Source organism: Cryptomeria japonica, chromosome 3 (genome assembly GCF_030272615.1).
Source record: "Cryptomeria japonica chromosome 3, Sugi_1.0, whole genome shotgun sequence".
Taxonomy (NCBI): domain Eukaryota; kingdom Viridiplantae; phylum Streptophyta; class Pinopsida; order Cupressales; family Cupressaceae; genus Cryptomeria; species Cryptomeria japonica.
Window position 1 is genome coordinate 141,445,638 of NC_081407.1, and position 21,882 is coordinate 141,467,519.

General features: G+C 37.6%; 1 protein-coding gene across 4 annotated transcripts in view; it reads left to right on the top strand.

Annotated features, from left to right (window-relative positions):
• Positions 1-21,882, top strand: part of LOC131027350 (calcineurin B-like protein 3) — a 252,230-nt gene that overhangs the window by 165,560 nt on the left and 64,788 nt on the right. For 3 of the 4 annotated variants that reach the window (XM_057957385.2, XM_059218110.1, XM_057957386.2), the window contains one exon: positions 5,023-5,109. In XM_057957385.2, coding sequence (XP_057813368.1) covers positions 5,023-5,109 — 87 coding nt within the window. The remainder of the gene's footprint in view (positions 1-5,022; positions 5,110-21,882) is intronic. The other variant, XM_057957384.2, reaches the window with a different exon arrangement.

Genomic DNA, 21,882 nt, shown 5'->3' on the forward strand with positions numbered 1-21,882 from the left:
TGTTTGTTTCCTTTTGCAATGGTTATAGTATTTGGCACAATTACACATTATACTTAATTAAGCAGTGAGAAATAATAAATAAACTCTCATAGGCCCTCTGATCCATTTTTCCCTCAAGTACAGCAAAGTTAACTCAACTTATTTTATTCACGAGATAAATATTTCCATGGCTTTTTTTAATATTTAAGTGCTGTGCTTGTTCATGCAGCTATATTGAAAGCAAGCCTCATCATTGGCACCCAAAGTATAGCTTGTTTATTAAGGAGATTGAGAACATTAATGACGTGTGAGTGAGCCATTGCCTTAGACATACAATTAATTATCAGAACTTAGACAAGAAATCAAATGGAAGATTTGATTTACTACTGAGAATGAAAGAAATATTTGAGGAACTTATAATCGAGTATCACCTTTTGCCTCAAGAAGTGCATGTTAGGGTTACCTATAAGTGGCAACCAAAGAATCAATAGTTATTTGACCTCTCATCATGCACATATCACATAAATGTTTAACCTCTCGTTGCGCTTTTCTCCTTTCGTCGCACCTTCTTTCCTTCCATCGCATGGCCAGATTTACAACATTTCATAGGTTTTTCTAGAGTTTTGCGGGTCTTTTTTTTTGCATGTTTTTACTGTGATTTTTTCCCATTTTCTGGGATTATTATGTGATTTTAATGTGATTTAAATGCGAAAAATTGTAGACACTCTGGTCAATGTTTTTTTTTGCAAACTGCAATTACTTTGTGGAAAAAATTACCTCTCTTCATGATTTGTGATTAATCGGATATAATTGTGATTTTTTGTAGACTATTGCTTTTTTGTGTAAAACATCAGAAACTTTACCCCAAAATGAAAATACAATCAGCAGAATAGTGATCTTTGAGTAGAGCCACTTGAACATAGCTAGGGATTATCTTTCAAATCCAAAACAAGCAATCGAATGTGGTTTGCGTCATCAAATGATCTTTGGAAGAATTTGTAGGTTCAATTTGAGAGCATAATGGTATGCGTAATCTTCAGACTTCAACATATGAACAAATGACCCCTTGATCTTTTCTTATAGCTTTTTGGAGGGAATTTGTAATTTAAAATTATAATAATTCCTTTTCCCTCAAAAATGATTTTTTGAAATAATAATAGCATTTCTTGTGTAAAAGTCCCCTTAACTAGGTATCCAACGTTTAAACACTTCATTACCTTTCCAATGAGCTATTACACTAAGTAGTCCCGACTCCTTTTATTATTTCTCAACATTAGACCACATTAGTGAAATATTAATTAATTATTTAATAACTCACCCAAGTTGCAGAAAGAACTAAAAATAGATCATAATTGAACTCTAATCGCATTGGGATGATATCGAAGATGTAGGATGATGATCAAAGCCAACCGAGTGACTTACTAAAAATAGACATGCTCTCCAAGAAGTTTGGAGAACACCCCAAGAGACTGAATACACTCTCGAAAGTGTCATTGTGATCCATAATGCTAACTGAGCTCAATGCCACCAACAAAAACCTATAAATATTGAACTTGCATCCTCCAAGAAGTTTGGAGTTCTCCTCAACACCTAGAAGCTTATGAGAAAACTCAAAAACTTTCCTTATTTTGGATTTCTACAACAATTATGTTTTTCCATCAACACTTATATTAATAGTGCATACCTTTAATCAACATTTTGTAACAATAGATAGAATTCTATTTTGGCATGATTATGTGTGAGCTAAGATTGTAACACTAGATGATAGTATCGCTAGTGAGTTGCTCTTGTTAATTGCTGATACTTACCCCACTAAATAAGTGGAAGAGTTGTTAATGTTTTTGTTCTCACTCACCACTAGATAAGTGGAAGATTCTTGCTTTCATTTTCAGTATTATATAAAGTTTCCCACTAAATAAGTGGAAGTACCTTTGTAATTTCCATTGAATAAGTGGATGTTTACTTCTTTTAGTACTAATGTACTTTAGTGAATAAGTGGTTTTGGTTGGCTTGCCACCTAGTGCTTTCCTTTCAATTGTATTGAAGTTTACTTATAATCTTGACAACATATGCTCTCACCTTGCCCATCTTGGGATCTTGGTGATCAAAAGTGGAAAGGAAGTTGCTCATATCTCAATTCCAATTGCAATATGTTTTCAAAAAAATTCTAGGGTGCTTATTACATAATAAACATTCAAGCAATATTGTTTAATGCCCTTTTTTGAACTAAATGAAGTTAGAGGACTCAAAATTTATTTTATTCCCTATAGGCTAAAAAGGCGATTTAACAAAGGAATAATGTAATAACAATTTATTAAAGTGTCTAAAAGGTACTTTAAGTTATAGCTTTGAAAATGTGACAATCTATTACCTATTAAATGGGGCCAAAAAGAAAATAAAAATTATAGAGTGACAATATGGTGAATATTCAATTAAAAGAAATATTAATTACCAGAAAAGGTAATTAATAATTATAAATGAGAAAAATGAATGAATATTCAAATAAAAATAAATTTAAATTACTTTTATTGTTGGATGGAAAAAGAATTAAAAAAGAAATCGTTGGGAAAAGGCATTCACTTTATTCCATATCAATTTTCAAAAACCCTTGTAGAATTGTCTAGGGTTTAGCTTATATCGTGAGGATGAAAACCCTCACAATTTATCTAGGAATCTGAATTGGAAGACAAAAATCTTATGGTAATCATTGTCGGCTTCATACAAGGGTCAACTTTGATCTTTTAGGGAATTACAAGTTATACAAATTTAGCAATTCTGGAAATACAAAAAAGAATATTTATCTATATTCTTTTAATAATCAGTTTTTTTTTTTTTTTTTTTGACAAATTGCTACCATGGGGGTAGCACCCTTTTTCATCAAAGCACAAAGAAAATAGTTACATAAACATCAACAGAGAGAGAAAGCCAGGATTCTGATGTCCTCAATGACCTCCTGGGATCTCTCCAGCTGTTCAGGAGTGAACAACTTCTCATTCTCACTGATCATATATTCGTAGGTCTCCATATTATTCATCCTTAGGTAATCCCGCACAACAACAATAGTGTCTTTCATGTCCCTGTTCTTTAAGGATGCCTCAATGTGGAAGGAGTCCACAACCAGGCCCTCAAACGACTCTATTTTCAGCTTCTTTAGTGCCTTCACTGCTGGTTCTTGTAGCCTCGGAGTAACCAGGCATCTCACACCCTTTTCAGTCATGGTGTGATCCCCAGTGGTCCGAGTGATGTTGTAAACAAAACGCTCCAAGAATTCACCATTGTGGACATGAGGCCGACAAGCGCCTTCTCCCCGATTATGTTGCGTATCACTCCCTTCTCGATGTCACCACTGAAGTCAAAGATCTCCTTCAAACATTCCCCCACAGACTTCGGCGAGCACTTGCATTCCCATTCCAGAATGGAGATAAACTCCATCTCCTCCACTATGGTTTCAGAAAACCACGCCATTCACCTTGTGCAAAATACTTTTGTTAGTCTCCTTAGCAACCAACCTTAATTGACACCTTCCAAATCTCATTGAATCCCATCGAATCCCGAAGGAAAAGATTTCAGGGACATGTATGCTCTATGTGGATTCTTCTTGTGAAATCTTTAATATTTTTCCCTGCAATCTCTGCAGTGGAAAATAATCAATTCCTTTTCATTTCAGTTCATTGCAGTGGTGGCGTCTACAACTGCAGACCACCTACACTCAGGTTTAAGCCACCCCAGGAAGTAATCTCACTTGAAATGATGGTTTCCCTATCTTGATCAATAGCATGATTTGAAAGATAATCTGCCACCTGATTTGCCTCCTGATATATGTGCTTGATCGCATAGTCCTTTCCTTCCAGATAGTCCCGTATACCTTTCAACCACATAATTGACTTCCATCTTGGTACATTATCAATGGCAATTGCTCTAACTACATTGAGCGAATCACCTTCAATATCAATCTGTCGAAGGTTCTTTTCCCAACATAGTTTCAAGCCACCAAGAAGAGATGCATACTCAGCATCATTATTTGTTCCATCAAGAAGCTTAATTGACCCCAACCCCCTCCCCCACACCAATTCTCCATTCTCGTTCTTGATGAGGAAATTGGCACTTGACAGTCCAAGATTACCATTGGAGGCACCGTTAAAGTTAAGTTTCAAACGGCCTTTAATGTAAGAATTAGATTTATTGAAATAAAATAGAAATTTTATTTTATTCAAAAAACTTCAGCAGTGCTATTTTGTGTGGTAGGCACGGTGATGTTTCAGGTTGGTCCTACTACAAAGGGAAACATAACATTTCATTTGGGTTGTGGGACATCTTACACCTAGCAGCCACTTTCAAGTAATTCCAAATCCTTGAAGGAGGTTATGTTGGGGTTCAAGGGGATATTAAATTCATTAATTTTGATTCCTATGATGTCATCGAACCACTTTGGAGAGGTGTGGAAGTTGTGAAAAGGAGAAATCACATATTGGCTAGGGATGGTCGGCCAACTCAGCCGCATCATAAAGAAAGTATAAAAGTTGTTACATAGAAACAAACAAATCAGAAATCGACTCACCTTGGTGAGAGAATAAGAAAGGACATGGACCATTCAATGGTGACATGGAGGAGAGAGGATTGGTAACATTGAATAATAGGAATTTTTTTAATGTTAATTCTTTCTAGATGCTTATGATTTGTGTGGAAATCAGCAAAGTTGGTTGTAACTGCTCATTGGGCATTGCAAACAGGTTTTTCTAATATTTGAATTTCAAAATATATAATTTAAATTTAAATAATTCCTTCTTTTGATTGTTTGCAAACATTTAGTCAAAAATAAATAAATTTGAATCAGTATTTGTTTATTTTAATTTTTCAATTGAGAGAAAAAGAAAGAAAGAAGATATTTCAATAGGAATCATTGGAAATTGCGAAAAGGAATATTTATATTGTATAGGTTTTTTCTGAACTATATCTAATTATAACTTGATTTTCATTTGCTATGGTCATTTTCTTTACTGTAATGCAATTTTCCTTAGGGTTAATGCAATAACTTTCCATAAGATGCAGGTGAAGAGAATGGTAGTGGCCACTCTTGCAGAGTCAGGCATGAACCTTTCAGATAATGTCATTGAGAGAATCATTGACAAGGTATAGTTTGAGGTTCTTTTAACCTATTGTTTTATATTCAAGGCTTGTAATTCATTTCGTGTATATTCTAAGTGTTTTATGGATAGGACAATTGAGTTTCGAACATTCGTTTGTTCTTGACATGGGTTTTTATGCTCTTCTTCAACCTTATTTGCACTTCAAAAAGATAAAAAATTGGATGATTTTTATTGAGAGATCACTTGACCTCATTAAATAGTGCTAGAGACAAAAAAAAGTTGTCTTTATTTGGACTTGAGTTTTGCAGCTATACTGACCATATAGTTTGATACAAACTATTAACCTTGGTTTTTTCTGTTCATTTTGAATTTAACTATAATTTTTGATCTTCATGCTCAAATGCAATATGTAACGGGGATAATCCATCCATCATTTTACTTAATATTTGCCATCCATTTCAACACTTTTATTTCTGTATTATTTAAAAAGGACCAAATTTAGATGAATTATTGTGTGAATCATCATATCAATATCATATTAATAAGAATATTACAAAGGCTTCCCTTTTTTTATACATCTCAAATTCTAATAAATTTTGTTTCTTGGCTTTGACAAAATCTTGAGATTGATGAATTATCTGTTGACTTCAAATTTGATTTTGAAGGAGGAACACACAATAGTTCCATAGGAAGGAACAAAGTTATTATTTCATAATAAATGTCTTTGTCATGTCCTTGTTTTTAGACTAAGGGAGTAATTTAATAATTTACTTTAAGTTGCCCAAAAAGTTGCAGACCACAGATTTACTATTGAGATGGGGGATGAATCAGTAGTGTACATATCTTAAATTCTTATGCATGTGTCTTTTGAAGAAACTTAAAAAACTTTGAACTAGAAGACTGAAATGAAAATATCAATCTGAAATCTGAAAGTCACATCACACTATGAGACCAATGCACACAAACAATTACGTGGAATCCCAAGATGGGAAAACCACGGTGAGAAATGCTGCTAGGGTCTACTGTCCTAAACCAGCCTCAATTTTGAAATGACTACAAATCTTTTAGGGCACCAACCCCAAGGAATTATCAAAAAATCCTTCTAAGAGCACCAACTCCCATACACATAAACTTCTAAGTCTGAGCACCCACTCAGCATCCTTAGGCATCCACCATAAGAATGATACTATCAAATTATTTCTGAGTTCAATCTGCAATATTCTACTTTACAAATTTTGAAGATATATAAGCCAAAAATTACAAACAGAAAATTTGTCACCGTACATATATATTAATCTGTTTTGCACCACATCCTACAAGAGACTTCTTATAAACTTAGTGTTACTACCTATCTTCTGATCACCTGTTCACAAATTTAACAGGCCTTATCAAATACACTGAAAACTAGATAAATATACTGTGTATAAAGAATGTTCAAACCTATATTCTCTGTTCTTATTACTACATGCTTATGATTTGTGAAATCTGCTAAATAATGAATACACACTTACAGTATCAACTCTTTGCAAATGATGGTAATGTAATCTCAATTCTACCAAATTTATGAAGACTTTTAGTATCTGTGTTTTCTTTAGTTTCACAAATTCTGCACCTGTCTTTTAGTGTAATAACTTCCCCACATTATTCTTTGCTGTTAAATTCTGTCTAAATCTTTGCGCTCTCAGTCATTCTAAATATCTCTTTATCGTCCATACATTCTCTTGCACAATTTTTACGATATTATTCTCAGATTATGTTCTGTTTTCACTTGGCCAACATCTCTTACACAAGCAACTTGGAGGACCACGGTTGTAACTAACTCAACCAACAGCAGTTACAAATATTAATTAAAATGTTAAACAAATTAAAACCATAAACAAGATGTGGTTACAACAACCAACACAACTACCACAACTTCTATTAAACTTGTATCCTCTTCCATACATTCTGCCAAATAAAGATTGCATTCTATGAATATGATTCAATCAATGCTTCAATTGATATAATCTGCCTTCGAACTTTTCAAACAGCGAAGCCAAAGGTAAATACCTTAGCACAGATTATCAATAAGATTAGAGTGTTTCAATCATCTGTATAATTTGCTAATGAATGCTTTCACTCTGTTTACAGATATTATAAAAGTTTTAGATCCTAATTAAAGATTGGCATCAATGACAATGTCCAACAATCTCCCCCTTTGGCATTGATGTCAACATCTTCAACCACTTGTTCATTCAAACATAATCATTCGGAACCACCAATCAAATTTGAGAGCGCAAAGGTTTCCGATATGGATTTGGGGATGAGAACATTTTTTTCCTATATAGGCAATTCTATCCAAGGATTGTATATGTGTAAAAATATTGTTTCAAGAGCATATTGAAGATTTCTAGATTTGTGTACCGAAGAGCGCAAAGCATTTCTAGAAGATAGTTAGATTGAGGCTTCTAGTTTCAATTGTGATTGGGGATTTCATTTGTTTGAAGACTTATTCTAATATTTGGCAGTCAAGTACTTATTACAAAAGGTAATTGGTAAAAACTAAATTGAATTAATGAATGATCGAAGGATCATTATATAGAATACAAAGGGATCAATGTTTCTAATAAGAAACAACTGATAACGAATACAAAAATAGAAACTACTAATATCTACATTATATTATAATATTGACCATTAATAAACTAAATAAAGATATAATTCTAATACCCTCCCTTAATGGTCAATTTGTCTAGTACACCAAGTTGCCCCCTGAACTTAACAAACTTATCCAGATGTAGGGACTTGGTGAGGATATTTGCAGTCTGGTCCTCAGTAGGAACATACTGATCCATCTTCAACCAGCTTGAGGATGAAGTGAGAATGAAGCTCAATATGCTTGGTCCGCTCATGGAAGACTGTATTTTTTAGCAAATTTCAGCACCCCTTGATTGTCACAGAAGAGGGATGTAGGATTTGCTTGAGGCAGTTGGATGTTTGAAAGCATCCTTTGAAGCCAAACTGCCTCACAAGTTGCTTTGACTGTTCCTCGATGTTCAACTTCGGTCGAGGAAAGAGCTACAACCTGCTGCTTCTTACTGGTCCAAGTGATAGCATCTGTGCCCAAATTGAAGACATACTTGGATGTGGACTTTCTGTCGTAAACAGAGCTTGCCCAATCCAAATCTGTGAAACCGATGAGTCTGGGATCTTTGGTCCTGTTGATGTGTTTTTTATGCACATAACATTACAGAATAAATTACCAAGATAATTTACCCTCTCTTGAACAAAATCACCTCAGATGCTAAGAATGAGATCAACTAAAATGATTCCAAGGTTTCTACATGTCAGGTCTTGACGAGTGGGTAACTCAATGGTTGATGTGAACTGCTGTGTTCACTTGGGAACTTACGCAAATGTTTGGATTATCATGAATGATGCGGAATAGGTGTGCTGACAACTTAAGATTTATCAATATGGCTCTGGATTTACTTCTTACTAAAAAATGGGCAAAAGGAATAGGGTTCAGGAAATCTATTCCAAGCCTAGGAATGTAGGAAATGATGAATGGATTTAGTGGAATCAAACCAGGCAAGGTCTCACAATTAGGTATTGACACAAGCTTAGTGCAATCGTCTAAGGTATACTTAAAGGTTTTCAGGCTATCACCATCAAACGTTGACACCATCCAAGTTGTTGCTTGTCAAGGGACGAGTAATAGTTGAAGTTATGCTTACTCGAATTCCAGTTGACCACACAAGGCGCACTTACCAGCGGCAAGAGGCTAGTGGTATGGATTAAGGATTCCACACAAATGAATTCAACAAATCTTCCACTCAATCTAACATACATGAAAATAAGTTTTAATCTAAATTCTAATCTAACTTGGAGGAATTGAGAACCATGAATGCAAATGCAACACTTGAAGAGCAAAATCACCAACAATTGAACAATGATTAAGATTCAAATAGCTGTAGCATATACCAACAATTCTACAAAAACTCTCTCTTACAAATGAGAGACAAGGAGGCATATATAGAGTCTCTTACAAAAAGGATGGCCAAGATTGATCTAAGATCAATGGCCGAGATCATGCCAACAAAACCTTAGAATTGCCCTAATTAGGGTTACATAAAAAATGGTGCCACCAACATATGGCCCAATGAAAAGATACCTAGTCATCAAATAGGGAATCTTCTAGAAGATTCCTCCTTGCATCTCTCTCTCTCCTAGCATACTCCAAGAATCTAGCCAATACTGAATCTAACTCCTCCATGGAAATGCTAGGCAAGGTATCCTGCTGTAAATCGATCACGTCCAGTGAATCCGAGCAAGCATTCAAAGTGTTCTCCCATTTTGGAATGAGCTTCTACGAACTATGAACATGAATCAACAAAGAGACCAAGTCATCTATCTGACTCTTCTTCAAAGAGTCCAACTGGCAAAAATACATAAATTTCATCTTGTCTCTTAATTCGGCTAAGTGTAAACCACTAGCATCACTAACATCAACACCCAATAATTCCTCAATCGAGGCAAGGATCTTCATCTGAATGTCCTGAATTAATCCTTCCATCTCCATACAACTCGACTAGGCGTTCTCATAAGTTGATTTCTTCACGGCTAATAAACAATACCAGCCATGGAAATCGTATCTGTCTCCATTGTGCACAATGTTCTCGCTGACCAAGGTGGAATTAGGAATCTTCTTCAAAGCTTGGAGGCGTGGAATAATTATCTATTGGATAGGTCGGAATTCTTCCCAAACTCCCTCCAAATACTGGATTCTAAATACAAGCCCTGTTGTCGTATCATATGCATGGACAAACTGAGTAAGGAAATCATCTGGCTTCTTTCTTGTGCTCTCAATCCACTTTTCTACCTCTGAGTGTGTACTTCTCGCCACCTCATAGTGTGAATATATTCCATGGTCAACTGCAATAGGGGAAATAAGGGTGGGATTTCCACGCCTTGTCCCTGCAATATACTCTCTGAGTCTAATATTCTCTTCTCTGTACCTTTCTTTCTCCGCAACCTCTCTGCCTAACCTAGCATCGATTGTCCAATCTTCTGGAATTCCTGCTTTCTGGATGTACGACCAAGGGCAACTGAAGTGTTCTGGAAATCCATAGGAGTAGCAATGTCCACTGTCATGCCTGCAATAGGAACAACAATCTGTGCAATCCGCATTCCTGTCTCATCTCTAGCTATGTGCGACAAAATCTCCGCTCTCTTGGGCTCCTTCTTAACACTCCTAGCTAGGTATTCATCAATATCATCAATAGGCTGTAGCTCTATCATTTGTTTACTTTTCTCCATGCTTCTCATCAGCCATTCAGGAATAGCGGCCATCTCCATACCATCATCAAGACATATTTCTCGATCAATCTCCTTCAATGCCAAGATAACATCATCATCATCATCAGGATTATTCTTGGTCCAATCATATACCTCATTTCCCAAGCTAAATTCCAAAAGGACAGTAGGGGATTCTGGCTGATCATTATTCTCATCAGGAGGTGCACATGTTGCTGTGGCATGGAACTCCTGAATATTCTCTGGTAGTATCACTGTGCTGGAACATAGCTGAGTCTCCTTGTTCTGTTATGTTACTTCAATCACTTCGATTGATGAGACACTGGGAGGGGGTGAAGGAATGATAGGCGGAATGATAGTCTTCTATTTCTTCTTCATCTCATCAATCTTCTAACCTTTGACCTTGACTTCTCCTGGCGTGTTCTTCCTTCTCTTGGGAGCTTGACTCTCTTCGTTTGCATGAATCCTGACATCATTGATAGTCCTTTGATCATCCTCGGAAGTAGACTCTTCTGGCTTCATCCTTTCATAAGTGAAGGGAACACCCATGTCAACTAATTTGTTCATCTGTATGTCTACCCATATGCGGGAGAAATTCAAGACCTCTCTCATCAATATATTCAGGTCAATCTCTTCTGACTCTGACCAATTTGGCAATAGGATTGCCTTCTTCATTTCACTCTCATACTGTGGATGTGTATGATCTCTATCATCTAATACCTGATCGGGAATGAGGAAAAGTCCACACTTTCTCATGAAATCCACTGACATTCTGGACCACATTCTTCTCTTCACTGCTTGCTCGTCCATCAGGTTAGCCCAATAATCTTCTATGTCACTTTTGTGAATGAAATTCTCTCCTCTGATCCTTCCGACCTTCTTGTCTGGATCAAATCTTTCTCTTTTCTTATACGTAGCAAATCGATAGAATGTAAGATTCTCACTCGTAGTGCTGGTGGCTATGGCGGACTGACAAATCTCTGATGTCTTCCCAATTGAAATAGGTAATGTCATGCCTGTTCTGTGCTTTTCTCTCTGGATAACATCGAACTCTAGAAGTTGTCTTACCACTTCCAACAATATCATTCTATTGGTTGGATACCTAGGAAGTCTGTAGGGTTCAGATTGAAACCAATGAATCCTAAGGTATGTGAAAGTGGGAAACTATATATACCACGATCCATATTTTTCTATTAACTCGGCTGCCTCCTTGGACAATCTTCTGTGGATTCCGCCTTGCAGCATCCGTGTGATGTACATAGTGAATGCATTATTCACTCTCTTATAGTCTTCAATTCTATACATGCTCAGCTGGGGGTAGCATTCATGACCCTTGAACTGTCCTTGCCCATTCCCGACTTCACCTTTGCATATTAATCCTCTGTATGAAACAAACTGTGCAAGCAGGTACACTAGGTAAGAAGTCATGGCGAATGACTTGGACCGCTTTACATTCCTCAGCTGAAAATCCAGGTTGTCACTTATAATCTTCGACCAATTTATTAGTGTCCCTCTAAGACAATCCTGGATGAAGTAGAACATCCATCCATCAAATATTGCTCCCTACAGCATCCCCATCACTCTGTTGAGTAGGAATATGAAATCACTATATTCCTCCTTGAAATCTATGCACATGAGTGTCTTGGGAGCCTTGGAATGATGAGACCTAGGCTCAATCATCCAATCTTTGTTAATTAAATTCTTGCATACACCCATCTTCTTCGTGTATCTTTTTGCATAATCCTCCTTGGTCACATCCTTCATGTCTGTTCCGCGTGGAATTTCAAACACCTTTGCAATGGCATCCTCAGCAAGGTAGGCGATGTCAACGCCCTTAGGAGTCTTGATCATTCTTGTGAGCGGATCGTAACATCGTGCACACTCCAGGATAAGCTCACTGCACTGTATGGACTGTGGAAATCCAACGGCATGGAAAATGCTACTCTTCATAATGTTCGCATATGCTAGGGAAGGAACCTGATCTCCGATTCCGAACATCCAACGCTGCATCTGGTCGAAGTCTAGGAAATGCATATTTGTATCAGTGATCTCCTTCCATCTGGATGAAATCCTGAGCTCTGGATAAAATCCAGTCTCCAGTATCTTCAATAGTTCTTTCCTTTCCTTATATCCAGACTTTGACATCGCCCCTGTACGAAGCTGGAAGTTAGACTTAGGAAAATAAATAATGCTCTTAATATAATTCCTGACTTTCTAAAGATTTAGCTAATTAGAGCTTGGAGTCAGGAAAATAATCCATACACTTGGTAAATTTTAACAATTAAGTTTAAAACGTGACAACACTAAGGCATGGAAATTTTCCATAAAATTCATGAATACCTCCTTATGCTTAGAAAATATGCAAGTTAAAATGCAAAGGAGTATACCGGATTAATGATGACTAAGGAAAGGTGTGAAAGGTTGTGTTTTCACACAATGTATGTCTGAAGACACCTTCTGCAATCAACAATAGAGGTCAACAATTCTAATGATGAAAATAATCATATTCAGGAATGTAAGTGTGGCTGGTAAAAATTTAATTTCTGAGGACAAGTCTGAAAATTGAATACTTCAGACTTACCAGCACCTTGCAAAGTAGTTAAAAATCCCTGAAAATGATGAAAAATGGCTAAGGAATCATCTCCAAGCAAAATCGCCAAAATGGTTAGGTGGCTGGAAATGAAAATTTCTGAAGACAACCACCTAACAATGGAGTTTTCAGACTTGCAACAGTGATAAGATGGTTCTGAAAATGCACAAAAAACTCCACAAAACACCTCCAAATGCAAATTGCCTAAGTTGGAATTGGCTGGGCAATAAAAACTCAAGTCTGAAAATTAATGGCAACCATTAATAGAGGTCAAAATCTGAAGCAAACCTTAGATCTGAAGCGAATCAGCAGGTTGGAGATGATGGCAGCCACCAAAATGTGGCACCAAACCACTCTCCAAGCAAAAATCAAAATTTTCCCAACTATGGCGCCATACTAAAATTCTGAAAAATGTTGTTAATGGCAGCCTTGATCTGCAAAAATGGAGATCTGGACAACAAGCAAATAGTGGAGGAAAATATCGCCCAAGTCTCCAAACATAAAATCGCCAACTTTCACCAAAAAATGCCAAATTTGGAAAAATCGCCAAACTTAGCAAAAATCGAAATTCTGGAATTGGTCTTTAATGGCAGCAAAGGGGAATAGATCAGCAAGCTGGAAAAAAATAGAGGAAAGAATCCTCAACCCAACACTTCACTTCAGTCACTTGCTAAAATTCACCCAACTTGGGGAAAAATCGCTTTCATGGAGACACCTTGGCAGAAATAATAATAAAATAATGCTAAGGCTCCTCTCTTATACTTGCTTTCACTTCTCACTTTCACCACACAAGCAATGTGGGATAAAACACTTGCTTAAATACTTGCTTGGTGAAAACCTAACAGGCTTCTAGAAGATTCAAATATTAAATGATTATTGCAAGTTATTAAATTTTGCTTTTAAATTTTAAATAATCATTAATCATTAATTAAAAGCAATTAAATGGGGTTTATTTATTAAAATATTGCAAATTAAGTCCAAATTAAGCCTCTAGGGGAAAATAGACTTGGGTTGGGATTGAAAAAACCCTTTAAAATTATTAAAATGTCAAAATTTGCCCCATAAGTGAAAATCGATCCTAGCTTGGATAAAAATCCATGCATAAATTCATCAAAAATGCACACAAAATTCCCCAAGAGAAAATCAATGGCAGTCTGGATTGAAAAATCCACACTCCGAACTCACTTAACTTGGAAAAAACCTCCCTGCTGGAATTTCAACCTAAGTTTGGATGAAAATCCAAACTCAAAACTCTTCAAAATATTCCCAGTGGAAATTCAATCCCTGTTTGGATGAAAATCCAGACAAAAATCCTTACAAAATGCTCTCAGGGGAAAATCGACCTTTGCCTGGATGAAAATTTGGACAAAAATCCTTACAAAATGCTCTCAGGGGAAAATCGACCTCTGTCTGGATGAAAATCCGGACAAAAATGTGCACTTAGTTGTCACAAATATCCTGGTGGAAAGTCGACCCAGGCATGGAATCATCCTCAACGTTGTCCGCACTTCAGTCCGCACTCCAGTCTGCACTCCTGGTGGAAAATCGATGGCAGTTTGGATAAATCCTGACACTTAGCCAAATTTTAGCACTCCCAGGGGAAAATCGATTTGGGTATGGATAAACAGTGGGGGAAAATAGCAGCCAGTATGGATTTCAAGGGAAACCCATGTGTAGTATGGATTTTGAGTGGGGGAATAGGTTGGGTAGTCTAGAATGTGAGGGGAAAAGCACCTCTAGCATGGAATTTGACCCTTTTACCCTTGGAATAAGGATTTCCCTTAGGATTTTATCATTTTAACCACTCAAAATCGCTTAGAAACATTAAATTTAGACTGGACTTAGGTAAACTTTCCAAAAATATGAGCGAAACGCTAGGCAAATACTAGAATAAAGTGCGTAATCATCATAAATAATACCTTAGGAGCGAGAAAACAACTCCAAAAGGTCTGTGAATACCTTGGTACTTTAAAATCATTGATGCGTGTGTTTAAAAACACGTTAACGCTCAAAAGGTCAACACTTAGGCAAAACTTAGGATCATTAAAATATCAACTTTTGCAACTTGATCCTATAACTTCAAAACCCTAGACAACACTAGGCATGATCAAAACTCCGAAACTTGGGCACAGGAAACACAAAATTGCCCACTAAGCAGCCAAAACCCTAACCTAACAACGTAGAAAGCCGACAAAGAGGGGGTCCCCATTAGCGATGGGGCGATGTGTGAAAAGGTCACAACAGGTCCGTCCATGAAGGATACCAAAGTCTAAAGTGCCCTTGACATAGCACAGGATCCGCCTCACTGCAATCCAATGTTCTGATGTAGGAGCTGTCATTAAGCGAGAAATGTAATTCACTGCATAGCTCAAATCAGGTCTAGTGGAGGTGAGATATATTAAACTGCCCACTAGTTGCCTAAAATCGGATTCATTTTCAACTGTAAAACCGGATTGGACCGACAATTTCAGGCCTTTCTCCATAGGTGTAGATGCAGGTTTGTAGTCCTGCATTCAAAACTTGTCTAGCAGAGCCCTGGCATATTTGGATTGAGAGATGAAGATGCCATGAGACTGCTGCCAAACCTCAACACTTAGGCAGTAGTGCAGAAGCCCAAGGTCGGTCATGTAGAAAGACTAGCATAAATTCTGCTTGATTCCTTGAATCAAAGATGCCGAACTGCCAGTGATGATCAGATCATCAACATAAATAACCAGAATGATGATTTCAGTGCCAGTAGTCTTGACATACAAATTTGAGTCAGGAGGACTCCTCTAGAAACCCTGATTTGTGAGGTACTTATCAATTTTCATGTACCATGCCTGAGGAGCCTATTTTAGGCCATAGAGTGCTTTCACAAGTTTGAGTACCTGGTGTTTTTTTCCGACAACCTTGAATCTAGGAGGTTGCATCATCTAGTCCTCTTCCTGTAACTCACCATTCAGGAAGGCACTCTTGACGTCCATTTGATGGACCTTCCAGCCACATTGAGCTGCCATGGCTAGGACTAATTTGATGGCACTCATCTTTGCTATTGGAGCAAAGGTCTCCTCGTAATCAATTTCTTCACGCTGAGAGAAGCCTTTGGCAATGAGACGATCCTTGTACTTATCCAAAGTACCATCAACCTTGTATTTGATCTTATAGACCCATTTGCATCCAATGGGTTTCTTCCCTGGAGGAGGATCTGATAGAACCCAAGTGTTATTTTTCAGCAAGCTCTGGTGTCAATTGCCATAGCTTGTTCCCACTTAGGTATCCCTTTCGCCTCCATGTATGATTGAGGTTCATACACAATGTGAATGTTGGCCATGAGAGCAAAATTGACATAATCAGGATGTTTACTTGTCTTTTGAGCAGTTCTACCCTCGATGAGCTCATCATCGTGAAGATCAGCAATTGTCTTAGCCCACCATTTAGGATAGAGAGTAGAAGTGCCAACATCAGATGCAGGAGGTGCAATAGGATCAAGTTCATCAAACAGAAGATCAGATGAATCTTGAGGAAAATTAGGTGGTGCAGCTACATGTCTAGGTGATCCTATAGGAGAAGGACCTGGTTTAGGTGCAAGAACTGGAACAGCTGGAGCCCTCCCATCAAGTGGACCCAATGGAAGACGTACACTCAAGTCAGAAGCCTTCAAAGGCCGATCCTCTAAATCTATAACTGGAGGAGAGAGCTGAAATGGCCCTCGTTCCTCATCAAAAACCACACCACGATTGAAGATGATACGATCTGTCTCAATGCCAACTAGTCGGTAGGCTTTGTGTGTATCATTGTAGCCGGTCAACATGAGTTTGTGGCTCTTGGCATCCAACTTGGTGCGCTTAGCATTAGGGATCCAAACAAAAGCAGTGGAGCCAAAAACTTTCAAGTGACTGATTTTGAGCTTGCAGCCTGACCAGGCCTCTTCCAGAGTCTTCTTCACAGCCACAGTAGGAGACTGATTCAGAAAAGAGACTACAGTGTTATCTGCATCAGCCCAAAAATTCTTCGGAACACTCTTGTATTCAAGCATAGATCGAGCCATTTCGATAATTGTGCAGTTTCTCTGCTCAACGACACCGTTTTGCTGAGGGGTGTAAGGTGTAGTGAGTTGGCGCTTGTTGCCATGTTCACAGAAATGGGAGAAGGCAGAAGAATAGAATTCTTCTCCATTATCAAACCGAAGAGTAACAATAGGTTAACCAAACTCTTTTTCTACTAATGCTTTGAACTTTTGATGAAGAAAATACACCCACATTTTTCTACTGAAATCATCAACAAAAAGTAAAAAATACCTAGACCCAGTAATAGAGGGAGTAGCCATAGGTCCACAGATATCAGCATGGACTAGTTGTAGTACCTTAGAAGCTCTCTAGGAGTCGCCATCCGAAAATGGAGTCCGATGCTGCTTGCCAGCCTGACATGCTTTGCAAACTTCGAGGTTCTGGGTTTGAATTTCTGGCAATTCGATGACAAGATCTTCCTGAACAAGTTGAGAAAGATAGTGCACATTTTAGTGCCCATAACGTTGATGCCAGAGTGTACTAACAGAGGAGTGCTTGGCTGCCATGGCAAGATCTTGAGAATCACCAGAATCAACTAGTCTGAATAGACCATGATCCTCAAGACCCACCTCAATAGTTGACTGAGTCTCTCGATCAATGATATTGCATTGATGTGCACTGAAGGTCATGTCGAGCCGAGGAGAATTTCTCAGAATCTTATTGACTAAGAGAAGGTTGAGCTCCATTACTAGAACATAGTACACGTTGAGGAAAATCAATTTCCTCCCTCAAGACTGAAACTACACATTGCCCCTTCCGACAATGATGTACTCTTCTCCTCCAAAAATGACTGAATTTGAGTAAGGCTGAAAACCAGTGAACCAATCTCGATGATGAGTGAAGTGGTGTGAGGCACCTGAATCTATATACCAGGCAGAGGATTTGACATGGTCTGCAGGTCTTTTAGCCATGAAGGCGTAAAAGGAAGACTCGCTCTGCTTAGTGTGCTCTGCTACATTTGCTTTCGGTTGTGAACCACTCTTCTTAGCCTGTGCAACGAAGTGTTTACAACGCTCAAGTTTCATATGACCAAACTTATGGTAGTAATTTCATTGAACATTCTTCTTCTTCGAGCCTTTTGATGATGGTTTAGAGTTCTTCTGTTGAGAAGACTAAGAAGACTGAGATTTGCCTTTATCCTTCTGAAAGGATTTGACTGCAAATACTTGTTCTGTAGAGGAGTACTGCTGTTGAACTGCTACCTCCACCGATCTTGTTGCAGAAGTTTAGTGTAGAGATCAGTGAACTTCAGATCAACACCGGTTCAGGTGATGTTGAGGTTTTCGACAAAATGCTTGTAGGACTTGGGCAAAAATTTCAAGGCTATGACGACCATGTCCTCTTCCTCCATTTTTCGGCCAGTGGCTTCCAATTGGTCACGGATTTCCTTGATCCGATTTTGGATGATACTTAAGGGATTTTCTCTCATCCATTACAATAGAGAAGAGCATATTTTTCAGAAAGAAGGCTTTGCTCTTATCAAACATCTCATGCAGCATCTTGAGATGCTCCCATATTTCGGCAGTTGTTTTTGCCAGAAGGTATATGAGGAAGTTGATCGTCATTCACTGAGAGCTTGTTGAGCATGACAACTTCACGATTTTGTTCATCAAACTTTATATGGTCATGATCGACTACAGTGGGACGGGAGACCTTTCTAAGAACCAACTGATCAATAACGCGATACTCAAATATTGTGAGCATCTGCTGCTTCCAAGTATTGTAGTTTTTGCCATTGAATTTTTGACCCCCTTCAAGCTCATTGAAAACAGAGGTCAAAGATGGTTGACCAAATAATGGCACGAATATTGAGGTAGGAGATGCGTGAAATCGCATATATGCGACACGTGGATAAAACTGAGGCAGAAAAATGATACAGATTTCAAGGCAAATTTTTTTTCCATCACGGATCCCAATGCATAGATTTTTGAGGACCCAAAAAATTCTGATAGAGACCCAGTAGAGCTTTCGAAAAACCCAGAGAACAGTTTTCTCAGCCGCTGAAAAAACAGAGGGTTAAATAGAAAACCTAGTCGACAGGAGTCTACAAACCAGAAAAGAATATTTCTTGGCGTTGAAAATAGATTGAGGATCGTAGAAAATGCTAGGCATTGCCCAGAAACCCTAGCCGGAGGAAAAAGTTCTAAGAGTTCGATACAAACCCTTTGGCTGTCGGAAGCAGAAAGCGACCTAGAAATCGCATGAATTGAGCACAATCGCATTTTAGCACCCGCGAACACAAGCCAAAAATTTGACAGAAAACCCTAGACGGGTTTTTGGAAAAAATAACTGGAATAATTTCAAAAAAAATTCACCAATTAAAAATTAGGATTACAATTTTTTTCAAAAATATTTGTTTGTGCTCTGATACCATATTACAAGAGGTAATTGGTAAAAACTAAATTGAATTAATGAATGATCGAAGGATCATTATATAGAATACAAAGAGATCAATGTTTCTAATAAGAAACAATTAATAACGAATACAAAAATAGAAACTACTAATATCTACATTATATTACAATATTGACCATTAATAAAGTGAATAAAGATATAATTCTAATGGTACTTTCTGGAATATCATATTTTAATAATTTTGGAAATGTAGTCATTGATGTCAAGAAGGTATTCATTATTGATATCATTGATAAATAGATGAGAGTATTGGACCTAGTGTCATTTATGTCAAAGGTGAGAAGATTATTATCATTAAAGTCAAAAGGAAAATTATTGTCATGATAATCTAATAAGTCAAGTGTTTTGGGAGCAAAGATGTATCAGTGAAGCTTTGCAAAGTGTTAAGGAGTCAAAGGAGAGATTAGATTTGAATGAAGTTAAAGATAAGATTAGGACAAGTGTTGTGAACAGTCAAGGCAACATTCCATTTTGTAGACAAAGTTATTACCAACAACATTTATGCCAATCTTCTCAAGGTGGTTTCAAGTTCCATATTAGATAAATAGTGGTGAAAGTGTGAGGCTAATTGGAAATATGTTTATGCACAAGATCACCACCCATGCATTAAAAGAAATGAAAAGGTTCATTGGAGGATTTCTATTGAGTAATTCTTCCACAACTAAGATGATACATTTTACCACATCAAAATTAGATGGTGTGGTTGTTGTTTACTGCTATATCTGATAAATTAAATACTGGAAATAATAATATACATGACAATGCATACTAGACACAACAGGAAAATATATCTTTATTCGCACATGGAATTATTACAGAGAAGAAGACCAGAGATGGTCGGCCAAGGATTACAATTGATCTGGCTATATCCTACCCCTCCCTTGGAAGTACACAACATACTTAAAGGACTCGACAATTGCCAAGAGGGACACAACCGTCAACCAACAAACACATAACTACCCGAGAGTGACAACCTACTTAATATGAATAATGAATACATTGGCAGGTAACCAATATTATTGGAAATAATGATAGGTGTTTTATGCTAACTACAACTGTCTAACTAGATCAACATACATTAGCATCGTAATGAATTATCCAATATAAAAATGAATTGTTATAGATAGGTTTGAGGAGACTCATTAAAGGAAAGAGAGCTTGCATCAAAGTAGAAGCAATTCTTGTGAGCATTGATAAAGTCACTTAAAAGAGATTCTTGATATTAAAATCATACAACATGAAAAGGTGTTCACCATGGCATCACATTAGCAATTATTGAATGCTTCCTTCAATCGAGATAACGGTTGCTTCTCAATCTATACAAAGGATGGTTGTAAGATTTTTTAATTGTGAAGGTGGCAACTTGTCCTATCAAAAAGATATGGCGAGAAAACCTATCAAGGTTAAAGATCGGAAATCTAGACATCATGAACGGGATGATATGTATTCTCAAATGTACCAAAATTCATGCCTTATTCATTCGCATCCTCATGGTGATCATATAGGTAGTGGACACAATTTGAAAGACCAAAAAATGTACCAAAAAGGGGACTTGGATGACTAGATTTGATTAGCTTCTGATGAGGAGGCAACAGACCGGAAGGAGGGAACCTTGAACCAGCCACTCACTAAGGCATACAAACTCAACCAGTAATCCCTAATTCCAAAGATCCTTACACAACACCAAGTCAAGCAATGGTTCAATGACACCAAACAACACCTTGGAAAAGCCCAAGGCTCCACCATGTCCACTTACAAACAACTAACACTTCTCAAGTTCTTGTGTGACTACACACACCTTTGCATACATGAGCGGGCTACTTCTAGGCTTAAGGGTTTGAATGGCCCATTTGACCAATTCAATACAACGATCCTTGGAGGGGGTGTTCTCACAACATCTCAACACCAATGAAACCGGATTTCATGGTTTAAACCCACCGAAACACCAATTTTGTCTCACTTAACCACAAATAGAACCGGTTGAAATTAGGCCTCCAGTTGAAGGAATCAGGTGATAACTTTTGACACCCTGAGGTTCTAGGCAAACAAATTATATTTCCATATATCCTTTTGGGAGTTCTCAACAATATCTTGGTTTCCCGTACCGGATCAACTTGCAGATATCCCAACCGGTACTACACGAATAGACCTAATAGGACTATTAGACCTATTTGACTGAACGCCTTCCACAAACTGGTTAGGCTCTCCTAATGGATGACCACCACTAACCATGAAATATTATGCAAACCTCCAAAATACTCTTCTACCACATTCAAACCCTTTCTCAGTGCTCTACCTCTCAATTCTCACGCACTGCACTCATCAAACCGGGTTGTCACATAGAGATGCCAGACCTAGGGCTAGTTCTCCATCCTCTTCGCCCTGTTGTATCCTCTTAATGGCTTTGGGTACTAACATATGATACAGTGGCCTATCATCTCCTATAACGGCAGAGTGTTCAGTTAAG